Source organism: Convolutriloba macropyga, chromosome 8 (assembly GCF_964194025.1).
Source record: "Convolutriloba macropyga chromosome 8, txConMacr16.3, whole genome shotgun sequence".
In the NCBI taxonomy this organism is placed as follows: Eukaryota; Metazoa; Xenacoelomorpha; order Acoela; family Convolutidae; genus Convolutriloba; species Convolutriloba macropyga.
The window spans coordinates 4,838,935-4,862,522 of NC_134475.1; the positions used below are offsets into that span (position 1 = coordinate 4,838,935).

The following is a 23,588-nucleotide window of genomic DNA, read 5'->3' on the forward strand; positions in this document are numbered from 1 at the left end:
TAGGCCCACAGAAACTTTGGTTGACATGTGGGACACCATCAGAGGCTCTGGGGACAAAAAATGTTCGAAAATCTCTAAAAGTTTACGAAATTACTTCAGGTTTATTAATGACTGTGAAGAAAACACTCTTTCAGAAAACGTTTGATGGAAATGACTTTATTCAGTCGAAAGGATTTTCTATAAAAGGATTTATGATTTGGTAGTATTTGCCAAGAAAGCTAAGCTTTTGGACATGACGTCGCATCATTTTTAACTATATAGAACCCGCGTTTCCATTGTTATCTTTCAAAACCACATCTGCTAGGTACTCAATGCATGGGTGATGACGGAGAGCTGTTAGGTACACAATTATTCTTCGGCTGGGTTGGACGCTATTTTTAATGTGTATTTATTATTTTCTATTTTTGCCGTTTTTTACCCACTGCCACCGTTTTTGTGAACGAAGTGCTGAAGAAAACACTTTTCAGTTCATTTAAATATTCTTTGTAATTCTGAAAATATCATTAAGTCTTGACTCTTTTGTTTTTAAGTTGCTAGCTGTCTTTCAATTTAATTTTTCAACAACGTTATACCTTGCTTATGAGTCCGTTTCTGTTATATACAACTAATAGACGAGCCATGTAAAGGGGGGGATCCAAACCTTGTACAATATTTTGTTTTGTTGGCTATTTATTGTGCTGCGCGCTGCTCAGCCGTTCGATTCATGAGCGTTGAGTCGCGTGAAAAGCAAAATATTTGATGGCATTGATTTTTCAATTTTGTTCATTTCATTTTGCTTCTTTGACAAACCTTTCTTCAGTATGTTGAAACCTCTTTCAAGATAGAAACTGGTTGCTCTTGTGGTTAATTTTTTGACAAAGTTTTTTTCGCGCCGTAGAGTTGTGAATCTCCTTGTGAAAACGTTTTCAAATTGATAATAAAACAGTCTTTTTTTTGAACTTCATATTTTAGTTACAAGCCAAGAGAATAATCTGTTTCAAACGTTTTATAGAAATTGAAAATTATAGAAATTAGCCGATTGTAGAAATTGAGAAAAGTTAGTGGATGAGAGCTCCCGGGACATTATGTGCAAACGAACATAACCGAAACTCGTTGTTTGGTTTATTAGTTAGAGAAAAATTGAGCTGTTTCGAGAACAAGTTATTGACAGTATTATGTGGTTTGTAGCGGTCTCTTTGAAGAGTAGCTTTATTCTAATCTTCAGGTTGTTCAATTTTTATTGGTGACATTTTTTGACCAATTCAACGATAAACCGCTTTTAAAAGCAAAACTAACCCGATTTATTGGGGGTATTTTTGTTGACGTGAAGACTCAATTTCAGGAAACAGGAAACCCGGTGTCTGAGTAAATTAAGTTTCAGTGAGATAGATGGCTTTTATGACTGAATGTGAACTGATTTTCGGTCCTAATTTAGACCAGTCTTATTTTCCAGCTGATTCGTATTTCAAATTCCTTCAGTTCTGTTTCAAGTCTCTTAAAGACTGCTTAAGAACCTCGACGAGCAATAAAAGTCTGTGTATTGCAAAAGTATGTTGGTTATTTTCTGTCTGATCCTAATCTGTTGTTCATTTTTATTTGATACAATTTTACGGGCAGTTGGGAAATATGGTATTTGGTGACAGTACGTTCATATGGGCAAAAATTTGAACTCAAAGTTTATGCAAATTGGTCCAAATTATTGAATTGAAAGTTCATGGATCTCAGCAACTCACAGCTGGAGAGAAGCGTTATTTTTATAAAATCTTTACAGGAGCGTTAGTTATTTCTAAACTCAGCTACAGATTTTGCAGGTTGAGAATAAATACAGAATTATGGTAGTAATTATGAAACGTTCTAAAACGGTTTAATATAACAGATTGAGAACTTAAATTAGCTGTGAACTTTGAAGTTTTGAGTTTAATTTGGATTATAAGGGATATGAATGGTTGAAACGAGCCGTGTATTTGGTCCATGCGTTTGGTGTTTGAAAACTTAGAACCCCCGGTGGGTGGACATGTAAAGTTATTTAGTACACCGATGCAATTTAATTCACGTGTAATTTGTTAAGTTATTTGTCTGATCTAATTGATCTGACACGCGAAGTGTCACCTCGCGGAGGGGGGGGGGTTCTTGAGCTTACTCCTGAAAGGTAACAAGATTTCTAGGATAACGGTTTCCGCTGAGGACAGTTATTTGGCGCTCGTTAAAGCGAGAGCTAGAGATTTATCCAGGATATGTAGAGCATTAGGATTGTAGGTTGTTTGTTTGTGTGAACTTAATGTTTCGACAGAGGTCAGGTGTTGTACAGGCTTCCAGCAAATTTTCATAAAGTTAGTAATGTTTGTAGTCACAAATTCCGCATTTGATGGTTCCTGCATAGAGCCAGTTCAATTATCAGGGTTTTCTGAGCCATTTTTGATCCTTAATGTAACTCACATTTAAGCATGATCTGGTAAAATTTGTTTCTGTTCATTCGGGGATGAAATGATGTCTCTCAACTTTTAAAAATATTTTCGGTGGGTAATACCATTGCAATGTAGGCTAAAAAATTGTTCATATAATTTTTCTCCTCACATGTGTGAAATTCGAACTGTTAATGACAGAATGTCAAAAAACTGTTAAGTATTTATCCAAGTTTTTGAAACTGGATTTATGTAACTATAGAGAGGCTAACAAAAGAGGCCAATTCTAAAAAAATGGAATATCGATGTCCAGAAATTATCCTACTGATATCGACTCTGATGAGTTCCTGCTTCTTTTCACCCTGACTTACTTAACTCCATAAAATTTAACACCCTCTGTGGGGCTTAGGATATTCTTAATATCCACTTGGGGCTATGAAGTACTCTAGTGTCCCTCACAATTGTTTCTCGATGATAATAGCTCACAAAAGCTACACGTTTAAATAAAGTAAGTTGAGCCTAGAAGCAATTCAAGTTTAGGCCCATACAAAAATTATAGCAACTTTTTTGTCAATTTTCTGTTAGCTGTAAACTATTTAGAGTAAAACCACGTAAAACCACATTGGTAGATTCTCTACTCTTTTCCGCGTGTTCTTTGTAAATTCCTTTGCCCGAATAATATGAAGGGTTTTATAAATGATGTAATAATTTGAAAACAAGTAGTGTTTAATTGCTCTTGAATGAAGTTCATAGAAATTATTAAAAACGTGTGTCTATTTTTATGCAAAATTGTTTGCTTAACAATTTTGAATTTTCGAGTGACTTTTAGGCCCTTGACTTCTTGCGTTTCACGTGATCTAAAATTCTCTCTCAATCACAATTTCAAGCAGCTGAACTCAATTGGCGGCAATTTAGTACTAAAAGTCAAATGGTATTTTAGATTAAAACAAGAGGGCTCGTGCGTGTCTGTACATGGCAAAGAGTAGCAACAAATTCTGAATTTCAGTCCAAAGGATTCAATTAAACACTGGAGAAACCCAGCAAACCGTTTAAAAGCTTTAGAGATTCTCCATTAGCCCCCAAAGTTTTGAAAATGGACAAAAATTGTCAGAAAACATCAATTTCCAAAATTTACTACAATTTTGTTAGCAATAGACACAGATTAGGAGGTTCACAAGAAAGAGTGTTTTTAGTGCGCCAGAAGTAGATCAACAAGTGACGACATCGAGCAAAAATTAAATTGATAAATTTTTTTGACAAACAGATTGAGTTTACCTTTTTGTGCATACAGGCTTCAAAAAAGCATTTTTACCTTAAGTTCAGGCCTTGCCAGCAACTTCCACCCAATAAGCTCTAAGAAATGATTAATCATTTTCAATGTGTCCATCGGTGGGATCAATTTCGATCGACAAGTCCATGTTCTGTGTAAAGATACAATTTAGAAATAAAAAATTTTCTACTCAGACGGCCTCAAATATGCTGCGCTCAATCAGTTTGCAGACTCATATAGACAGTAAAAACTATATTTAATTCGAAATTGTTTTTGCAGATTTTCAGCAAAAAGTGAAAAGTTAACAAAATTATTGCAGTTCTTGGTGATGAGCTATCATGAACTATCTTTTCTTTGCGCGGGCAAAAATTCTAATTTAGGCTATCTTGAGTCTTTCTTGTCGAAAGATAGACAACGAAAAACGTCAAAATATGTCTTGTAAACAATTTGGAAATTGTTGACTTCGTTTGAATAAAAAAGGTCTTCCATACAATTCTCTCCATACAGCGTCTTCCATACAGACACTTCACAATTTTTAACATATAGGCCCACAGAAACTTTGGTTGACATGTGGGACACCATCAGAGGCTCTGGGGACAAAAAATGTTCGAAAATCTCTAAAAGTTTACGAAATTACTTCAGGTTTATTAATGACTGTGAAGAAAACACTCTTTCAGAAAACGTTTGATGGAAATGACTTTATTCAGTCGAAAGGATTTTCCATAAAAGGATTTATGATTTGGTAGTATTTGCCAAGAAAGCTAAGCTTTTGGACATGACGTCGCATCATTTTTAACTATATAGAACCCGCGTTTCCATTGTTATCTTTCAAAACCACATCTGGTAGGTACTCAATGCATGGGTGATGACGGAGAGCTGTTAGGTACACAATTATTCTTCGGCTGGGTTGGACGCTATTTTTAATGTGTATTTATTATTTTCTATTTTTGCCGTTTTTTTACCCACTGCCACCGTTTTTGTGAACGAAGTGCTGAAGAAAACACTTTTCAGTTCATTTAAATATTCTTTGTAATTCTGAAAATATCATTAAGTCTTGACTCTTTTGTTTTTAAGTTGCTAGCTGTCTTTCAATTTAATTTTTCAACAACGTTATACCTTGCTTATGAGTCCGTTTCTGTTATATACAACTAATAGACGAGCCATGTAACGGGGGGGGGATCTAAACCTTGTACAATATTTTGTTTTGTTGGCTATTTATTGTGCTGCGCGCTGCTCAGCCGTTCGATTCATGAGCGTTGAGTCGCGTGAAAAGCAAAATATTTGATGGCATTGATTTTTCAATTTTGTTCATTTCATTTTGCTTCTTTGACAAACCTTTCTTCAGTATGTTGAAACCTCTTTCAAGATAGAAACTGGTTGCTCTTGTGGTTAATTTTTTGACAAAGTTTTTTTCGCGCCGTAGAGTTGTGAATCTCCTTGTGAAAACGTTTTCAAATTGATAATAAAACAGTCTTTTTTTTGAACTTCATATTTTAGTTACAAGCCAAGAGAATAATCTGTTTCAAACGTTTTATAGAAATTGAAAATTATAGAAATTAGCCGATTGTAGAAATTGAGAAAAGTTAGTGGATGAGAGCTCCCGGGACATTATGTGCAAACGAACATAACCGAAACTCGTTGTTTGGTTTATTAGTTAGAGAAAAATTGAGCTGTTTCGAGAACAAGTTATTGACAGTATTATGTGGTTTGTAGCGGTCTCTTTGAAGAGTAGCTTTATTCTAATCTTCAGGTTGTTCAATTTTTATTGGTGACATTTTTTGACCAATTCAACGATAAACCGCTTTTAAAAGCAAAACTAACCCGATTTATTGGGGGTATTTTTGTTGACGTGAAGACTCAATTTCAGGAAACAGGAAACCCGGTGTCTGAGTAAATTAAGTTTCAGTGAGATAGATGGCTTTTATGACTGAATGTGAACTGATTTTCGGTCCTAATTTAGACCAGTCTTATTTTCCAGCTGATTCGTATTTCAAATTCCTTCAGTTCTGTTTCAAGTCTCTTAAAGACTGCTTAAGAACCTCGACGAGCAATAAAAGTCTGTGTATTGCAAAAGTATGTTGGTTATTTTCTGTCTGATCCTAATCTGTTGTTCATTTTTATTTGATACAATTTTACGGGCAGTTGGGAAATATGGTATTTGGTGACAGTACGTTCATATGGGCAACAATTTGAACTCAAAGTTTATGCAAATTATTGAATTGAAAGTTCATGGATCTCAGCAACTCACAGCGGGAGTGAAGCGTTATTTTTATAAAATCTTTACAGGAGCGTCAGTTATTTCTAATCTGAGCAACAAATTTTGCAGGTTGAGAATAAATACAGAATTATGGTAGTAATTATGAAACGTTCTAAAACGGTTTAATTTAACAGATTGAGTACTTAAATTAGCTGTGAACTTTGAAGTTTTGAGTTTAATTTGGATTATAAGGGATTTGAATGGTTGAAACGAGCCGTGTATTTGGTTCATGCGTTTGGTGTTTGAAAACTTAGAACCCCCGGTGGGTGGACATGTAAAGTTATTTAGTACACCGATGCAATTTAATTCACGTGTAATTTGTTAAGTTATTTGTCTGATCTAATTGATCTGACACGCGAAGTGTCACCTCGCGGAGGGGGGGTGGGGGGGGGGGGTCCTTGAGCTTACTCCTGAAAGGTAACAAGATTTCTAGGATAACGCTTTCCGCTGAGGACAGTTATTTGGCGCTCGTTAAAGCGAGGGATTTATCCAGGTTATGTAGAGCATTAGCATTGTAGGTTGTTTGTTTGTGTGAACTTAATGTTTCGACAGAGGTCAGGTGTTGTACAGGCTTCCAGCAAATTTTCATAAAGTTAGTAATGTTTGTAGTCACAAATTCCGCATTTGATGGTTCCTGCATAGAGCCAGTTCAATTATCAGGGTTTTCAGAGCCATTTTTGATCCTTATTGTAACTCACATTTAAGCATGATCTGGTAAAATTTGTTTCTGTTCATTCGGGGGTGAAATGATGTCTCTCAACTCTTAAAAATATTTTCGGTGGGCAATACCATCACAATGTAGGCTCAAAAATTGTTCGTGTAATTTTTCTCCTCACATGTGTGAAATACGAACTGTTTCTTAGTAAATGACAGAATGTCAAAAAACTGTTTAGTATGTATCCAAGTTTCTGAAACTGGATTAATGCAACTATAGAGAGGCTAACAAAAGAGGCCAATTCTAAAAAAAATGGAATATCGATGTCCAGAAATTATCCTACTGATATCGACTCTGATGAGTTCCTGCTTCTTTTCACCCTGACTTACTTAACTCCATAAAATTTAACACCCTCTGTGGGGCTTAGGATATTAGGCAAAAACTCGACTAGACGAACAAAATTTTTGTAGCCGTTCGGCGAAAATTTGTGGACATTAGGCGAATACCACCTAAAATGCTTGAGGACGGTACTCAATCCACTTGGGGCTATGAAGTACTCTAGTGTCCCTCACAATTGTTTCCCGATGATAATAGGTCACAAAAACTACACGTATAAATAAAGTAAGTTGAGCCTAGAAGCAATTCAAGTTTAGGCCCATACAGAAATTATAGCTACTTTTTTGTCAATTTTTTGTTAGCTGTAAACTATTTAGAGTAAAACCACGGAAGCTTTTTTGATAGATTCGCTACTCTTTTCCGCGTGTTCTTTGCAAATTCCTTTGCCCGAATATTATGAAGGGTTTTATAAATGATGTAAGAATTTGAAACTGAGTAGTGTTTAATTGCTCTTGAGTGAAGTTCATGGAAATTATTAAAAACGTGTGTCTTTTTTATGCAAAATTTTTTGCTTAAAAATTTTGACTTTTCGAGTGACTTTGACGCCCTTGACTTCTTGCGTTTCGCGTGATCTAAAATTCTCTCTCAATCACAATTTCAAGCAGCTGAACTCAATTGGCGGCAATTTAGTACTAAAAGTCAGATGAAAAATGCGCCGAAACTGGTGCCATTTTTTCACTTCAAACCTTAATAGTGGTATATGTTAACCTCTAATGTGGTTATTTGAAGCCCACTATTGATCTTCTTGTATATGTTAACCTCTAATGATGTTATTTGAAGCCCACTGTTGAACTTCTTAGTCCCATTTTTTAGACCCCCCCCCCCCCCCCCGACTGAAGCAGGCCGAAATTGATCAGAGCTCCCACTAGTCGTTCGAGAGCAATTCTTCCAACGTTTAGTCGGTTATGTTTTTTACATGTGCTTTGTTGAATGATTTTTCTTTAGATACAATTGTCAGGGAAGGTTGAGTTGCGTCAAGTGGATTTTGGAGTACAGGCCTTAAGTATTTCAATTGGCATTTGCCTAATATCCACAAAACTTGAGTTCAAAATTTTCGCCTAATGGCTACAAAATTGCCGTTCGCGTAATCAGGTTTTCGCCTTATATCCCATCTCCCGTCTGTATTTGACCCTCAGTCATTTAACCCTCCGCCGTGTCAGATTCAATGTTTTTTTTTGTAATTTTTTAGATTGATTTTTTTGTTGGCTGTGGTGTTTTCATATCTAAATTTGTGTTTGCGTTTAGGGGTCCCATCTTAGAGTTAGCGCCTGAAATGAAATTCTGTAATGAGTCACAAAATGAGACTCAGACGTTAAATGCGCGAGAATGCAAAGAGGGAGCCAACTCTAAAATATCCAGATGGCGTTCAGATCTTTTTTCATTTCTGTATCCGTGTTATACTTAATCGTATTGAATACTTTAGGATTCGCGTTGCGAATACTTGTGTCGAGATTACGATAGGAATTGCTAGGCGAATACACAATAACTTGTGTAATACGAATTCTGATTATTGGAGACGCGGCGCGAATCCGTTGTTAAGTCTAGCTTAAGATTATGAAGAGCGTTTACAGAGTAACTTGAATTCAGATAACTAAATGAAATTATGATTACTTATGATAAACTAGTATGAACAAAATATGAAATAATTTAGTAGACTTACGGGAATATTAATATAGGTGAATAAATAGAAGTCATAACTTTTAGTTATAAAACGCATGATATAATTATAGATATAGAGGATAAATAATTTAGTACACATAGGAGTTTCGATATATAATAGGTATCCATACGTATCACATTTCCCTCGTGACAAAAAAAATTTTTAATGTATTTACAATTTTTTAGATTAACACAAAACATGTAACCGAGTTGGATGAACAAAACTGAACTCAAAGTTGTAGAAGTACTACGAATGTGAAATTTAAGAATAATTAACAATGAAAATATTAGCATATGCGAGGCTTATACCTCTAAGAACATTCAATTGCACATAAGCTGTGTAAGTTAATGCATATAAATTATCATCACTTGACGGATAATTACAGCACATAGCATTCTCAATGTTTTAATAATTTTGGAATTGCAAAGCGAATACGCTTCAAAATTCTGAACATGGAAACTGAATACATGAAATGAAATAAATGGATTCACAGGGCAAATACTTGAATAAATGTAAAACTGACAATAGGAAAGCAAATGTTGTAACATAAAGCAAAGTTAACATTAATTTTAGATTAAAAGTGGAAACAAGTTTAAATAAGTGAATTGAGTTTTTTGACAGTTTTGTTGAGTTTTTAACTTAAATCTCATTTTCTGCATCCCAAACAGATAGTTCTCTCTCTTGTTCGTATTCATGGTATCGAACTCTAGAATCTGGTGGCGAAACTTGGCCGATTTGAATTTCCGGTCGTGGGGGAGATGGGATTCTTGAATGTTCTGCATTTTGAATCATGGCTACTACTGTATTTGCGGTTGCTGCCTCTTGCTTCTCTTTTTTCGATTTACGTTTTTTCTGTTTACCGGAACTGGTAGAAGTCAAGGAACTTGTAGGCGAAATATCCGCGTCCGTGAAACCGTAGAATTGGGTTCGATTTCGTTTTCGGGTTCCTTGTTGTTTTTGTGGTTCGGGATGTGTGTCTTGAGACTGTTGGTTTTGAGAGGAAGACGTTTGCGAAGCGGGTACTATTGATATTAATTGTTGTTCCTGAACTGTTGCGTTATCATTGTCGTTGATTGGAGCTGCATTTCGACGACGTTTGGGCTGTGGTTTTGTAGGTTTGCGTACAGTGAGGGCTCTAGACACGTTTGAATTGACTGAGGAAACAACTGAGGTGGTGTCTCGATGCCGATGTCGAATTTTGATTTCCCCTCGCTTTTGTTTTTTGATGTCGTTGCTGTGTTTGGCAATCTTTATCTCAGTTGTCTGTTCATAAGGCGCAGGACGCCTTTGTGCGTACGTCCAGAGATTTGTAGATCTTTCAGCCTTGGTGCCAAACTTTGCCAGATCACTGTCTCTGACTTTGACTGGCGTTCGCCCCGGTTCATTAATTATGGTTGTCGTGGGGGAGGATTTAGTGACGAATGAACCGGGTTTTAAAACTTCATAAAGCCCAGCAAGTTGTCGTTTCGCCCTTTTTTTGTTTGGTATCTTTCTGGCCAGCTTCACACTTAATGATTTTTCTGTTCTCGGAATGGGGTTCGTAATTTTGGGGTGGATTATGAACCGCGATTCCTTGTCGTCTGAGTCGCGGTACCGGAGGCCTGCGTCTTGTTGTTCTTTATTCATAGCCGTCTCAATTTCCAGATCGCTTCTCTCCGGGTTGACCCATCCAGCATCATCGAGGTATTTGGCTACAGGAACTGTATCAGCATCAATTCTGGAGATTAGATCGGGATAATCAATAGCAATCTGTTTTTTGATTGGGCAATATTCTTGATCTACCTGATTAATTGTTACATTGTTACTTGATTGATGTATTGAGAGTCCAAGAGCTGGAAACAAATCTCTACCCAATAGAGAACGATGTCCGTCTGCCACTACTTGAATTTCTATTGGATTTGCGTACCAATTACTGCTTTGAATTGAAGTTTGAAGAATGCCCACTGTATGAATAGGTTCGTTTGAAAATGTTTTCAATTGTTTAGGATTCGCTTCGCGTATCCACTTCGATTTTGAATCATGAGAAATGATGGAGTTTGCCAAGGATTCGTTTATTATTGTGCATACGCTGCCCGCATCCACCAAAACATTTGTTGATGTTTTACCAAGGATTACGGGAAGATTGATTGCATCCACTGAAGTTGAGGAATCTGTTGAAGATACTGCTGCTACACAATTATCTTCATCTGAAGAATAGTTTGATTCCAAATCAGGATCAAAATTAGTCGAAATCTGATTGACATCTTCATTTTGATCGTCCTTTTCTACGTTATTGACCCGCGGTTTAGGTTTTGGCTAGGAATTGGGATCTTTAGGTTTTCGGCAAACTCTTGCGAAGTGGTTCTCAATACCACAGTTATTGCATCTTTTTCCCCGAGCGGGACATTTATTTCGGTGGTCAGAGGTCCAATTGGTTCCACAGAAATGACAGGTTGTTGGCTTTTTCCGTGCTGTTGTATTCATATTGGAGAAAGGGGTAGCATTTGCGATGCGCATCCGTTGTACTTGATTAACAGTTGAATGTGACTCGGTTTTGCTTGCATTCATTTTTAATTGGTTGAGCGTACCCATCTCGATATTGATCGCTATTGCCAATGCTTTTTCCGGGTCGACTGTTTCCTTAAGGAGCTCCTTTTGAATGTCTTCATTTTGCATGTTTGCGATAAAGACGTCCCGGATGATCGTGTCTCCTTTATCTCCAAGGTCACAGTTTTCCGAAAGTTCTTTGAGATGTCCATAGAATTTTTCAATAGGTTCTCCCTTTTGCTGTTTTCGGGTGAGGAAGAGGTATCTATCGAAGGTTATACTGTGGATCCGAATGAAGGTTGTATTGAGAATATCCCACAGATCTTTCGTTGAAATTGTTTCAAGATTGATGGTCGAATTCTTTGAGTTGAATACGCGCCGACCTTCCATGCCTAAGCTCAAGTACATCAAAGAGGATGCTTTCCGATCACATAACTTCCACGGTTTATCACCGCAAAGTATACCAACTGCTGTAACTCGTTGACACTGATTCTTCCACGCTGTTTTTGCTTGTTCATTGCGGGTACGTCGGTCTCGCTCTGATTGTGCCGTCGGGTTGTCAACTGCATCTTCATATGCTGGTTCAGGAGGTAGGAGGACATGGTCTGGGGGGTCCAATAAGAGGAGATCGACTTCAATTCCTTCTCGGGCGAGAATTGCGAGTTTCAATTGTATTCTCCAAAACTCCCAGCGAATTGGAGGTTCTAGTGTTGCCTTTTCCCAAAAGGGTTGAATTCCAAGTGGGGATTTGCCGCTGTCCTTTGTCGCTGACTGCGCCATGTTATACTTAATCGTATTGAATACTTTAGGATTCGCGTTGCGAATACTTGTGTCGAGATTACGATAGGAATTGCTAGGCGAATACACAATAACTTGTGTAATACGAATTCTGATTATTGGAGACGCGGCGCGAATCCGTTGTTAAATCTAGCTTAAGATTATGAAGAGCGTTTACAGAGTAACTTGAATTCAGATAACTAAATGAAATTATGATTACTTATGATAAACTAGTATGAACAAAATATGAAATAATTTAGTAGACTTACGGGAATATTAATATAGGTGAATAAAAGAAGTCATAACTTTTAGTTATAAAACGCATGATATAATTATAGATATAGAGGATAAATAATTTAGTACACATAGGAGTTTCGATATATAATAGGTATCCATACGTATCACAATCCGCTTGAGTAGTAATCGTTTTTAAAGCTAAGATCACATCTTGATTTTGTTTGCCATTCTTTGTTTTTTTTGAAAATTTTTTTCAGTTTGATTGAAGTGACAGGCTGATAGAATTGATGCTTGACCAATTATTGAAAAAATCACGGATAAAAATTTATTGAGGCAATCTCTAAATCGAGCGTTTTATCGAAGATTTCGGGGCAAAAATTGCGAGTGTATTTAATAATTCGCTATGTTTTTCGGGTTTATTTGGTAGGATGTGGTACAAGCAAGAGGGAGCTATTCTAAAACTGTGTACTAGTATAGTGTAAATTTGATCGGACATTTTTGGCGTTAGTTAGAATACGTGGTCTGCAAGCCAGAAGAGTTAGGCTGGAACTATCACATAAGCTTCATATTCCTCATTCATTTCACTTCGATTTGGATCTCTAAATTATTAGTCCATTGGTTTTAAGTGGTTAATGGAAACTTAATTACTTTCAGTGAGGAGATTGCAAAACCGTGGTGAAAAGAGGTGGTGTTTAAAATTGGTGTTATATGATGAGGGGTTTGTGTATTCGCGGTCACGATAGGGTGGGTTACTGTAATATGGGTGAAAATGTGACATCGCTTTAAAAAGTATGTTATGAAAGCGATTTTGCTATGACAAGAATAGTCATTTTTTGCACTGGTTATTATTGCTTAAACTGCGAATAAAATTCCAGCAACTCTTTCAAAAGCATAATGTTTTTAACATTTCTATGCACATTTGAGGGCTGGCTTCAGAATCATGTTTTCTATCAATTAATAAGACTTAGATTGTTCGAGTTGACAATGTAACTATCGATTTTAATTTCTGACTTAAACCCCCGAGAGGTCAGTATGAGGCTTCATAGATTAGACGGAACAGACATTTCACCATAGACCTTCAAATCTCCGTTCTTAACTAGGTTAAGTTCAGAAATTAAAATGTGCTTCCTAATCGGAGCAAAAGACCAAGTTATCGTTAAAACTCTTTTTAATCGTTAAATCGTTTATCATTAAAACTCAAAAAATGCTCTTTAACCAGGCCAAGATGGCTAAAAGCTGTTTTTGTTAGATTTCTTTTCCCCATTTTCAGATGTTGCAATGAGATATTTAATTACATTAAAGCGATGCCTCCTCACTCGACCGAGCAGACATGTCACGTGGTCGAAGAGCCGACACATGTCTCGTGGACCAATCAGACGCTTTCTCTTCAGAATCACACCTTTCAGAGTGATAGTCGTTGGCACCACTGGAACGGCTCTCGCATCAGCTAGAAAGCTCCAGGAGTGGGTTGATGAAACACACGGAATGCTTAAGCAACCTGTAGGATTACTGGTTGATGCGTCCAAGTTTCTTAACCAGGCAAGTTTTTTATGATTATAAATTAATTGGTTTTCAGAATTCGAAGACATGTTATGAAATAAATCAGTCCGAAGTCTTTGCTCCATAAAAGTACTTATAGCCTGTGCCCCTTGCCTGGCCAGTTGTTCGAAAGCAATTCGCCCGACGTCAGTCGTTTCATGTTCGGGTATTCAGTTGTTTTTATGTATTTAATGATTATAGTGGCAGAAGAAGAGCTCTATTATGATCTGGTTTTGTTCATCGTCTTCTATTTTTATCGAACGTAGCCAACGTATCGCAGCTCCAACATCTTAACGCAATGTTTATTTTCTGTCGTTTGTATATTTATGTTTATTTTCTTCAACCTTACTTGTATTACTGTTTGCTCTGACCCCATATAACTAGGGAAGGAACCCTGCTATGAATTAACAGATTTTTGTTCTCTCATTTTTGACCTGCGAACTATTCGTTGGCGAAAGAACTGATCGTATGCGTTAGACAGAAGTGAGACCTTTTCACAAATAAATGCGACTGCTGTGAATACTTGGAAAAAATTACAAATTGAATTTAAGCTCTGAAAAAAATGAGCAAAATATTTAGGTCAATTGGGCAAATAGCAATCAGCCGTAAGACGTCAATTGTGTAAACAAGTTTTTGTGTCAAGCACAAAAGACACTTTTTTTAGTTTTCTACGTTCGCGCTGAAATTTGGAGTTAATTTGATGAAAAAAGTGGCAATATCTAACGAGTCATCGTTATTTACAACTTAGTACGCTGTTTGTATATACAAAAAATGTAGTGCTTAAAAATTTTTAAATTGAAATCTGAATTAAAGCTATTCCTGGCATTTGTTGTACCAGAATTTCCATAAAGGGCTTAATTATCAACAAATATGACTTGTCAATTGGAGGCCTTTTGAGATGCACACATCTCGGTAAATGTTTCTTGAATTGTGTTTTTAGATTTGAACCTCAATGATTCCAAAACCGACATACTTTTATGCTGAAATCTTACCTTGAGATTTTTTATAGTTTTTTTCTCAATTTTAAATATATATATATAATTGTCAAGTGTTGATTTGAAAATTAAAAGAATTTTTTTATTTTCGCTTTTCCCCAGGAGTTACGGAGGTTTAACATGTTATGAACGTTAGGCTCACTTCATTTGATTTGTTCACATTTTCGATGATTTTTTGCTTGAATTTTGATCCATTTTTGCTTAAAATATGATAAAAATGTCAGTGGTAGTCCCATGGGTTTTATGTTGAAAGGTAAAAGAGATGCTGAATTGTTTCAATCAAGTGTTTCGGCTACAGCTTAGTCAAGTTTCTTGAAATTTCAGCATTTTCTTTTTAGAAACTGGCATCAAATATGCTTATTTGGCCCCATTTTCCCAGTTTCACTGGTAGAAGAGACATAAAAGTGAAGCAAGTTTGAGGAGAAAAAAATTTTAAAGCTACAAGTCTAATTATCAAGACTCTTGGGGAGAAAAATTAAGAAGTCCGAAAATCAGCGAAAAGTTCAGGGAGATCTAATTATTAAAATTACCTAATTTACAAAGATTTTAGATCTTGTTATCTAAATCTTCTAAGCTTGTTATCTAAATCCAAAAAACGGAGATCCAATTGTTACAATTATCAAATTCATGAAGGTTTTAGAGCTTGTTATCTAAATCTTCTGAATTTCGTTTGCAATTTTTTGGTCTCTGCTCTGAAAGTCTTTGGTAGTCGACAGCTTCAGCTTAAGGAGCCTAACTTTGCAGAAAAGGGGATCCAATCGACCTACAACGCAAAATTCCTCCTTTTAATATTTAAAATTTAGAGACAGTGGATATTTATCTAGCAGAAATAGACCCCGGAGTATGGCGGGTTATAGTCTACTACATACGGCAGCGTGTTTTTAAAATGCCGAGAACTTTACATTGCCACCAAAACAAAGTTTCGTCAAGATCTTTTAATTTCCACGAGACATTAGTGACGCTGTGCATAATCATCCAAAATGGAATCAAGAATCACTGGAACACAAAGAAAACAACTAAGAAAACAAGTTAAAAATAAAAATTTTGCAATGAAATTGTCGGTTACTAAAATTTATTCTCGGGAAAAGATTTCAATTTTGCTTGAAGTATATTTGAACCATATTATGCTTATTTTGCAAGCACTAGATTTGAGTAGTTCTATGAGCAAGAATGGTATCTAAAAGTATACGAGAGCAATATTTTTTAGTCTTCCTATTTCATTTGTACCCTTCTAATAAGATATATGACTTGAAACTGGCATAAGTTTAATTCTGCTAACACTAAACTTTTCACCGAGCAAATTTTTTCTCGCAAAATTGCTTATGCATTCATATGTTTCAAAACTTCAATGTAAAAAATGCTCTTTTGTTTATTATTGGAATATTTAATGTCGATTGAAGGTTTTACAAGTCGCCGAAATATGGTTGTTATAGATAGTTGATTCGACCCAATTATTGTGGGAGTAACTAAATGCTGAACTGGTTTTTTTAAGTCAATTTGCGCCGATCGATTTATTCATCCAATAGTGTTTTAGTGGTATCATTAGAAAATTTGTCGTGTTGAATATCAATTTAAAAAGTTTTGTTTTTTAGTTTTGGTTTCCAGGAGTTACGGAGGTTTAAAGTTTTGTGAACTTTAGCCTCACTTTCGTTGTTTTGTTCACATTTATCTTAATTTTTGCCGGATTTTTGAAGATTTTTGCTAAAAAAAATACAAGCAAATAAAAATTAAGAGCTGCTGAATTTTTTGATCCGTTTCTTTCGGGTAACATTTTTGGCAAATTCGGTGTTAAAGTTTTTTGAAAAACGGCACTAAATATGCATCTTTATCCTTTTTTACCCAATTTAACCGGTAAAAGACATGGGTTTTGATGAGGCTATTTTGGCCACCGGTTTCTGGGAAAATATTTTGAAACAAACAGTTTGTCGGCAGCTCGCCAAATTATGTCGATATTTATCAAAAAGCATAATATATTATTGATGTTTTAAAAACTTTTTGCTAAATCATCCTTTACTCAAGTTTTGGAAGAATAAGGTTTTTTAAATGCTGTGCAGCAGTATCGATGCTGCTTTTGGTCTCATCGTTTGATTTTTACAATGAAAAAAAGAATCGGTATGAGTTGGGCCGCTGTCCATTTTAAAATGTTTTTGCATTTTTTCATCCCAAGTACAGGTATATTTCAGTTAGGGGTTCAATTAATGAGAGCTTTCATCTTTGTTCAAATGAGGCCCACTGAACAAAAAATGTTTTCCTTTTTTTTCAAATTTTCGAGTTTTGCCTGCATTTGTTCTTTTAGCAGTCTTATGACTTAGTCTCATTAATCAATTGTCCAATTGGCTATCTAAAGAGGTGTAAGTGAAAATTTTTGAATTATTTTGTTGATACCTAATTGCTCCTATGTCTTTGAATATAGTTCTTTCTAAACTTATTATTGAATTTTTTATCGTTGCCATTTTGGACCATTAATTGTGTCAATTTGTAGCTTAGTCTCATTATTAGTGAATGCTCGATATTGTTTTAACGATATCTGTATAGTTAATCTGGATAGCTGTGTAAACTAATGCCTTATGACTTTGATATTCGTTTGAAAAAACTTTAGTGAAATTTTGAAACTTGCAGATCTGATTTGCTGTTTGAGTTTTCTGTGGACATTTTTAAAGCAATTAAATTGGTTTTCATCGGATTTTAACTATGTTATGAATTTTATATCGAACTAGTCTTAAGGTGAAAGTATAAATTCAAGAAAGTAATGGCAGTTTTGATGTTTATGAAGGCATTGTGGTCCGTCTTCTCAAGTGTTATGTTTTAAGCATCTTTGATTGTGATAGATGTTAACTGCAGTTTTTTATTTCAAATTTGGCTAAAAAAATCGGAATTTTTTTATTTTTGCTTAAAATTTACCATACGTTATTTGAAAAGTTTTCAGCAAATTTGTAGCAGTAAATTAAGCTACTCAAATGGGTTTTTAATGGCCTCCATTTTTTATAATTCAAGAACTGATTATTTTTGCAACCTATCTGATCAATTTCTCTCGATCGAAATTCGAAGCAATTATTGTAAACGTGTTAGTATTTTTATGCAAAATTTTTGGTGAACCGTTTTGTTCTATAACTTTGTTTTGGTTTCACTTCGCGAGTGTCCTTTTCATTGGAGATAGAACCACTTCTTGGTATGTTTTTTTTGCGCCCATAAACAATTATATAGGCGACACCCCCTTTGAATGAAATTGCTCTGCCTGTCGTTAGAGAGCAATTTGTCCGGCTTTAGTCGGTTTGTTTTTTGCAAGTTAAGTTGAAACCTTTTTCATGACTCCATTTTCGAACGAGATGAACCCCTTTATCTTGAGGTCATTAAGCTGGCGCCTGCTTGAAGTCGGTCATCATTGAATTGGGTTTTTTTCTTTAAGAAACAAGTTTTTGTTCGAATCTGAATGTACTGCTGGTGCCAACGTGGACACCACAAACTCATCTGACTTTAGCTATTTTATAACGTTGTGCACCCGTCTCATTGTCTTTTTCTCTTGAAGCGGTCAACAATGGCCTTTGAGCTTTCATATTTATCGTTATGTAGCCCGTACATGCTAGTTGGAAAGCAGAATCTTCAAAAAATTTTGATAGATTTTTATTTTAATATTAGAATTTCTTGTTAAAATTTCATTAAAATTTATTGGAAGTGATTAGTTAACTTTTATTTTCAAAAGTTAATACCGTTTTTTTGTTCGGCCAGTATATTTAAATGGAAGTTTAATTTTGCTTTTATGTGTCATAGTAGTATAGTTTCATTAAATATCTACCTTTTTTTAACAAAAATTCAATCATTTGAGGTTTAGCCGTTTCAAATTTTAGGTTCAGCTGAAGGTTCAACTCTTTCCCTGATTGTGTATTAGATTTTTTCAACCAATTTAAGGACAAAAGCCAAATTGTCACAAGAGTGAAAAAAAACCTATCAAGTTTTTTATTTAGTTTAATTAGCTTCTAAGAATTAAGTTTTTTTTATTATTTTAGACTGGTTTTCTTTTTGGCCAGAGGTGGACTTTTTACTTTTTGGTGGATGATTTTTCAGTTCTGATCATTTCTTAGATTCTGTTAAGGATTTTCCTGCTCTCAAATATTTCATTGAATGGATATTAGAATTTGTTCAAACAATTCACTCAATTTACTGAATTTAGGACAAGATTGAAGTTATAAGAGAAGCAAAATTAGAGGAAATTGGATAACTCGATCAAACTTTGTTATTAACTTAACGCGTATTACGTTTTCAGTGTTATGTAGTGAACTTGTTAGTTGGTATTTTCTTTAATGGCTTTCGGTTCATCAGCTGAGTCACATTAAGTAGAATTAATTGCCGAATTAGAAGACAATAGCTCTCATTGGCTAGTTTTTTTTCGACTTTTACTCATTTTGTGCGAAATTTTGTTGTCTTTAAAGCTCCAAAAAACTTCTGAAAAAAAGTTCCCTAAATACTTACAATAAAATATTGCAAGTTCTTGTGCAGAAAGTCTTGTTTGCTTTGCTTGGGACGAAGTGTTGTTGTTTTGTATCTTTCGAAATAGAGCGTTCTATTTTGGAGAAAAAAACAACCACATGTGGGTAGTTTGCCTCATTGAGAGCTCAAATGTGTTGTCAATTAAATTGCTGATTAAATTCTCCATTTTTGCATTTGTTTTTGACTATAATTGATTTGCGAAAATATGGAAATAAGAGTTTGTTTTTTTGTTTTTATAAACTTTTGCTTTTTTTAAGAAATTGGTTGAAAGATGGTTTTGTGGAGTGAAAATGATTGATTTGTTTTGAGGAATATTGTAGTAATATTTATGATGTTCTGTTTTTACGTTCGTACCGATCTTTTTGGTCCTTCATCATTTTTTGAGCTCCAAATTTTGAATGCTGTGTTTCATGACTTCTGCTGTTTTTTGTGGTCCCTTGTTGCTACGATCGTGTGTTCACGTTCACTTGAAAAGGCTATTTGTTCACTTTTTTATGTCAGGTTCAACTAGACACCAACCTTGCATGACACATGCATATATTTTGTGGCATGGCAAAATATGATGAAGTTTATGAAGAAATTTTGAAACTCAGTCGGTTCGCATCGTCAGTTTTTTAGAAAATGTTCTGATTACCGAACATTGCTTTATCATTTTTTTTGGATATGAATTTTCTTTCATAGGGAGATTTTCAAAGAAATGGTGCATTTTTACGAAACCAAGATAGTTTAAGATTCTGAAGCTCTTTCTTGTACATAAGAGTTCCATTTTTGTATTAAAAGGAGACCTAGAATGAAGCATGTTTTTATTTTGTTGTTCTGAAGTTTTCAGGATTAAGAGGTTGAAACTGTTTGCGGGAACCTCTGTGGTTATTATATAACTACGCTTTTAAATTTTATGTAAAATAGATTGATCTTATTTCTGCTTCTTTCCGATCGTTGCCTAGTCTATTGAGTAAAAATCTGCGTAACAGTTCGGAAGCTAGCTTCAATGAATAACAGTTGGAATATTTTGAGCCATTTTTAAGAATCTCGAACATAAAATTTGGCTATTTTTTTAAGCAATATTTGGCTCTTTTTTTACAATTTTATGGACATCTGTGTTTTAGGCGTCTGTTGACGGTCTGGATAAACTGACTGCTCAGTTTGCAAATCTGAAAACTGAACTGGCTAATGCCAAAGGCGCCATTGCATCCAGTGGTGAGGGGGCTGCCAAAGTATCGTCTTCATTTTTTGGCAATGAAGTTGCAGCTTCCCCTAAAAGTGCCGAAAACATTTTCAGTAAAGATAACGACGATAGTTTCAAAGTTCAAATTAAGCAGCAGAAGGAAATTGAAAGGCTCGAAAAGGAGAATAAGGAACTGCGAAAAATCATCTTAGAGTCGAGAAGTGGTCGACGTGGAAGTCAGAAATCAGGTGGTCGTAGTCTGACGACAAATTTGGTTGATATGTACTCTGAGATTCTGGAAGAATTGATGGAATTCGATTCCAATTTCGACGTCCAGGACCATCTGCCGAGGGTTGTCGTAGTCGGTGACCAATCAGCGGGCAAAACGAGTGTCCTTGAGATGGTTGTTCAGGCGCGGATATTTCCGAGAGGTTCGGGCGAAATGATGACTCGCTGCCCTGTTATGGTTACCTTAAGTGAGGGTCCATACCACATTGCTCAGTTTAAAGACAGCAATAGGGAATTTAACTTAAATGATAAATCTCAGTTGAAAAGCTTGCGACAGGAAATTGAGCTGAGAATGAAATCGATATCGAAAAATTCGAACAAAACTATCGCTAGTGAAATAATCTCGCTTAATGTCAAAGGGCCTGGATTGCAACGTATGGTTTTGGTTGACTTGCCAGGAATCATCAACATTGAGACGACAGGAATGGCTGAAAATACAAAACGGGAAATTGAAAGTTTGTCAAAGAGGTTTATGAGTAACCGAAATGCTATTATTCTCTGCGTTCAAGATGGTTCAGTTGATGCTGAAAGAAGTCTGGTTACAGATCTGGTATCATCTGTGGATCCGACCGGTTCCAGAACCGTTTTTGTCATGACCAAAGTTGATGTTGCAGAACAACACGCAACCGATGTTGATAGAATCAAGAACATTCTAGAAGGCAAAAGGTTCCCTATGAAGGCTAGAGGATATTTCGCTGTTGTTACTGGTACTGGGCGGAAAACTGACGATGATATTTCGAGTATCAAATCGTACGAGGAAGAATTCTTTTCGAATTCACAGTTGCTGAAAACAGGTATTAAACGAACGCAGTTGACAACTCATAATTTGACAGTGGCGGTGTCGGATTGTTTTTGGCAGATGGTCAAAGCGTCGATTGAGCAAGAAGCCGACAGCTTCAAAGCAAAGTTATTCAACCTTGAATCTCAGTGGAAAAATAAATTTTCAGGTCTCCGAGAACTCGATCGAGATGGTCTTTTTGAAAAGGCAAAGTATGACATTTTGGATGAAATATTAGAATTGGGCAGTTTCAACGCGAAGCATTGGGACGAAAAATTGTATACCAATTTATTCGACGCTCTGGGAAAGGAGGTGTTCGAAAATGTATACTTCCCAGTTCTGAAAAACCCAGACGAGGATTTTTCGACCCTGGTTGATATTCAGTTACATCGATGGGCTGAAAATTCACTGCCTCTAAAATCGGTAGAGGTTGCACAAGATGTGCTTCTGGGCGAGTTGTTCACACTGTGGTCAAAGAAATCAACGAATCGGCTGTTTGAACCTCTGAGGAATTTGGTGAAGAATGAATTGAAAGGTGGTGTCTCATGGGACTCGAGAGCACCCGACAGCTTACGGTGAGTAGCGTCCCTGACTTCCAGAAAATTTGTTATAGATTCTGTTTATTCGAGAGATATATATTCTGAAGACAAATTGGAGAATAATTCTCATTTTCATTGATAATGCTAGTACAGTAAGCTGTGTACTGCTTTACAAAAAAAATCAGTTCTTGGAAATAACCAAATAAAAGTTCCGTCACATTCCGTCCGTCAACTGATTAGTATTATTTAATACGAAAATCTGCCATGTTTTGATTGTAGTATGATAGAAACGAAAACTTTTTAATGCGCTCAACCCCTTGCCAAATGCTTGTTTGTTGAGATACTTCTAGCTGACCACGTTTTTTTCATATGCAGAAGATATCGGTACAGTAAGTAACTGACTCTATTTTTTTTACTTTTCATTTTATTTCAGGCACATTCAAGCTGCATCGCTTCAAGACAAAGCTGTTCCAGACAATCTGGCTTGGAAAAACGCTGCTGCGTTCATGGAACGAGTGCTACTTTCTGAACAGAAAAAAGCAGTTGAAGACTTCCAAAAGTCTCTAGGCCCTGGGATTGTAGAGAGGTGGTCAAGCTGGAAATACGTTGACTCTGACCAACAGAAACGACGATTGATCAATTCGGAAATTGACGTGATTCTTAAAACGGAACCAAGACACGCATACGCATTGAGTAGCGATGAATTGACAGCTATTCGCAAAAATGTTTCTCTCCGTGACAAGAAATTTGTGGTTGATAATTCGTTCATACAGGAGGTGTGGAGTTCGAGGTACAAACTGCACGTTATCGAACAATCAATTGCACGATGCAAAGACTGCAAAACTTTTTTCTACCATTACCAACGAGGTTTTAAGGAGCCAGGATTAACCTGTGATGACATTGTCCTGTTTTGGAGACTGCAGAAGACTTTGGAAACTACGGTACAGTCGCTACGTCAGCACATTCTAAACTCGGAGACTAAGAGGCTTGATGAGTATATTAAAAATATGTTGGACAATTTGTCAACGGACAGTGAACAGAAGAGAAAGTTGATCATGGGAAAGCAGGTTGAATTGGCCGAACAACTAAAGAAAGTGAGAAGTATTTACAACAAATTGGAAACTTTCGCAGCCGCTGTTAAAGAAGAAAAATGAGTTGATATTTGATTTAATATCTGATTTTTTGTTGGAAATTTGCTTCTTTTCACTTGAGCCAGAAAATATTGACGTATTAATGAATTGCAGTGCTTGTTTTTCAGTTTCCAGCAAAACTTGTCAAAATATGCCAACTATTTCCATTAATTTTTAATTTTCCGTACTGCAATTAAATGTTAGCATGAAATATTTAAATTTAAGCTGCTTGAAAATGCGTTATGCTTATTACAGATCAAAATATAAGAATTTAGACGTGAAATCTCTCGGTGTAATCAGTCGGCTGTAAAATTTAAACTCTAGTTAATTGCTGCCAATTGCTTTGAGTTTGACATTTAATTGTTCTGCAACGAAATGTGTCGCAGTTGTTGGGTTCTGATGACCGATATGCAATATTATTTGCTGGATCGTTTGATCGTCTTGCGGATTCGACTTTTCTGTCTCAAGAAAAAGTAACGCTGGCAACATCCGAGGGTCCCCGTCCCTAGT

At 35.9% G+C, this 23,588-nt stretch overlaps 1 protein-coding gene across 1 annotated transcript in view; it reads left to right on the forward strand.

Moving 5' to 3' along the window:
* The window catches only part of LOC142344406 (dynamin-like GTPase OPA1, mitochondrial), a 50,884-nt gene extending 27,566 nt beyond the window's left edge, over nt 1-23,318 (forward strand). The window contains exons 2-4 of the mRNA XM_075396021.1: nt 13,430-13,698; nt 20,285-21,984; nt 22,382-23,318. Coding sequence (XP_075252136.1) covers nt 13,438-13,698; nt 20,285-21,984; nt 22,382-23,102 — 2,682 coding nt within the window. The 5' untranslated portion in view covers nt 13,430-13,437 and the 3' untranslated portion in view covers nt 23,103-23,318. The remainder of the gene's footprint in view (nt 1-13,429; nt 13,699-20,284; nt 21,985-22,381) is intronic.
* Nucleotides 23,319-23,588: the final 270 nt, after the last annotated feature.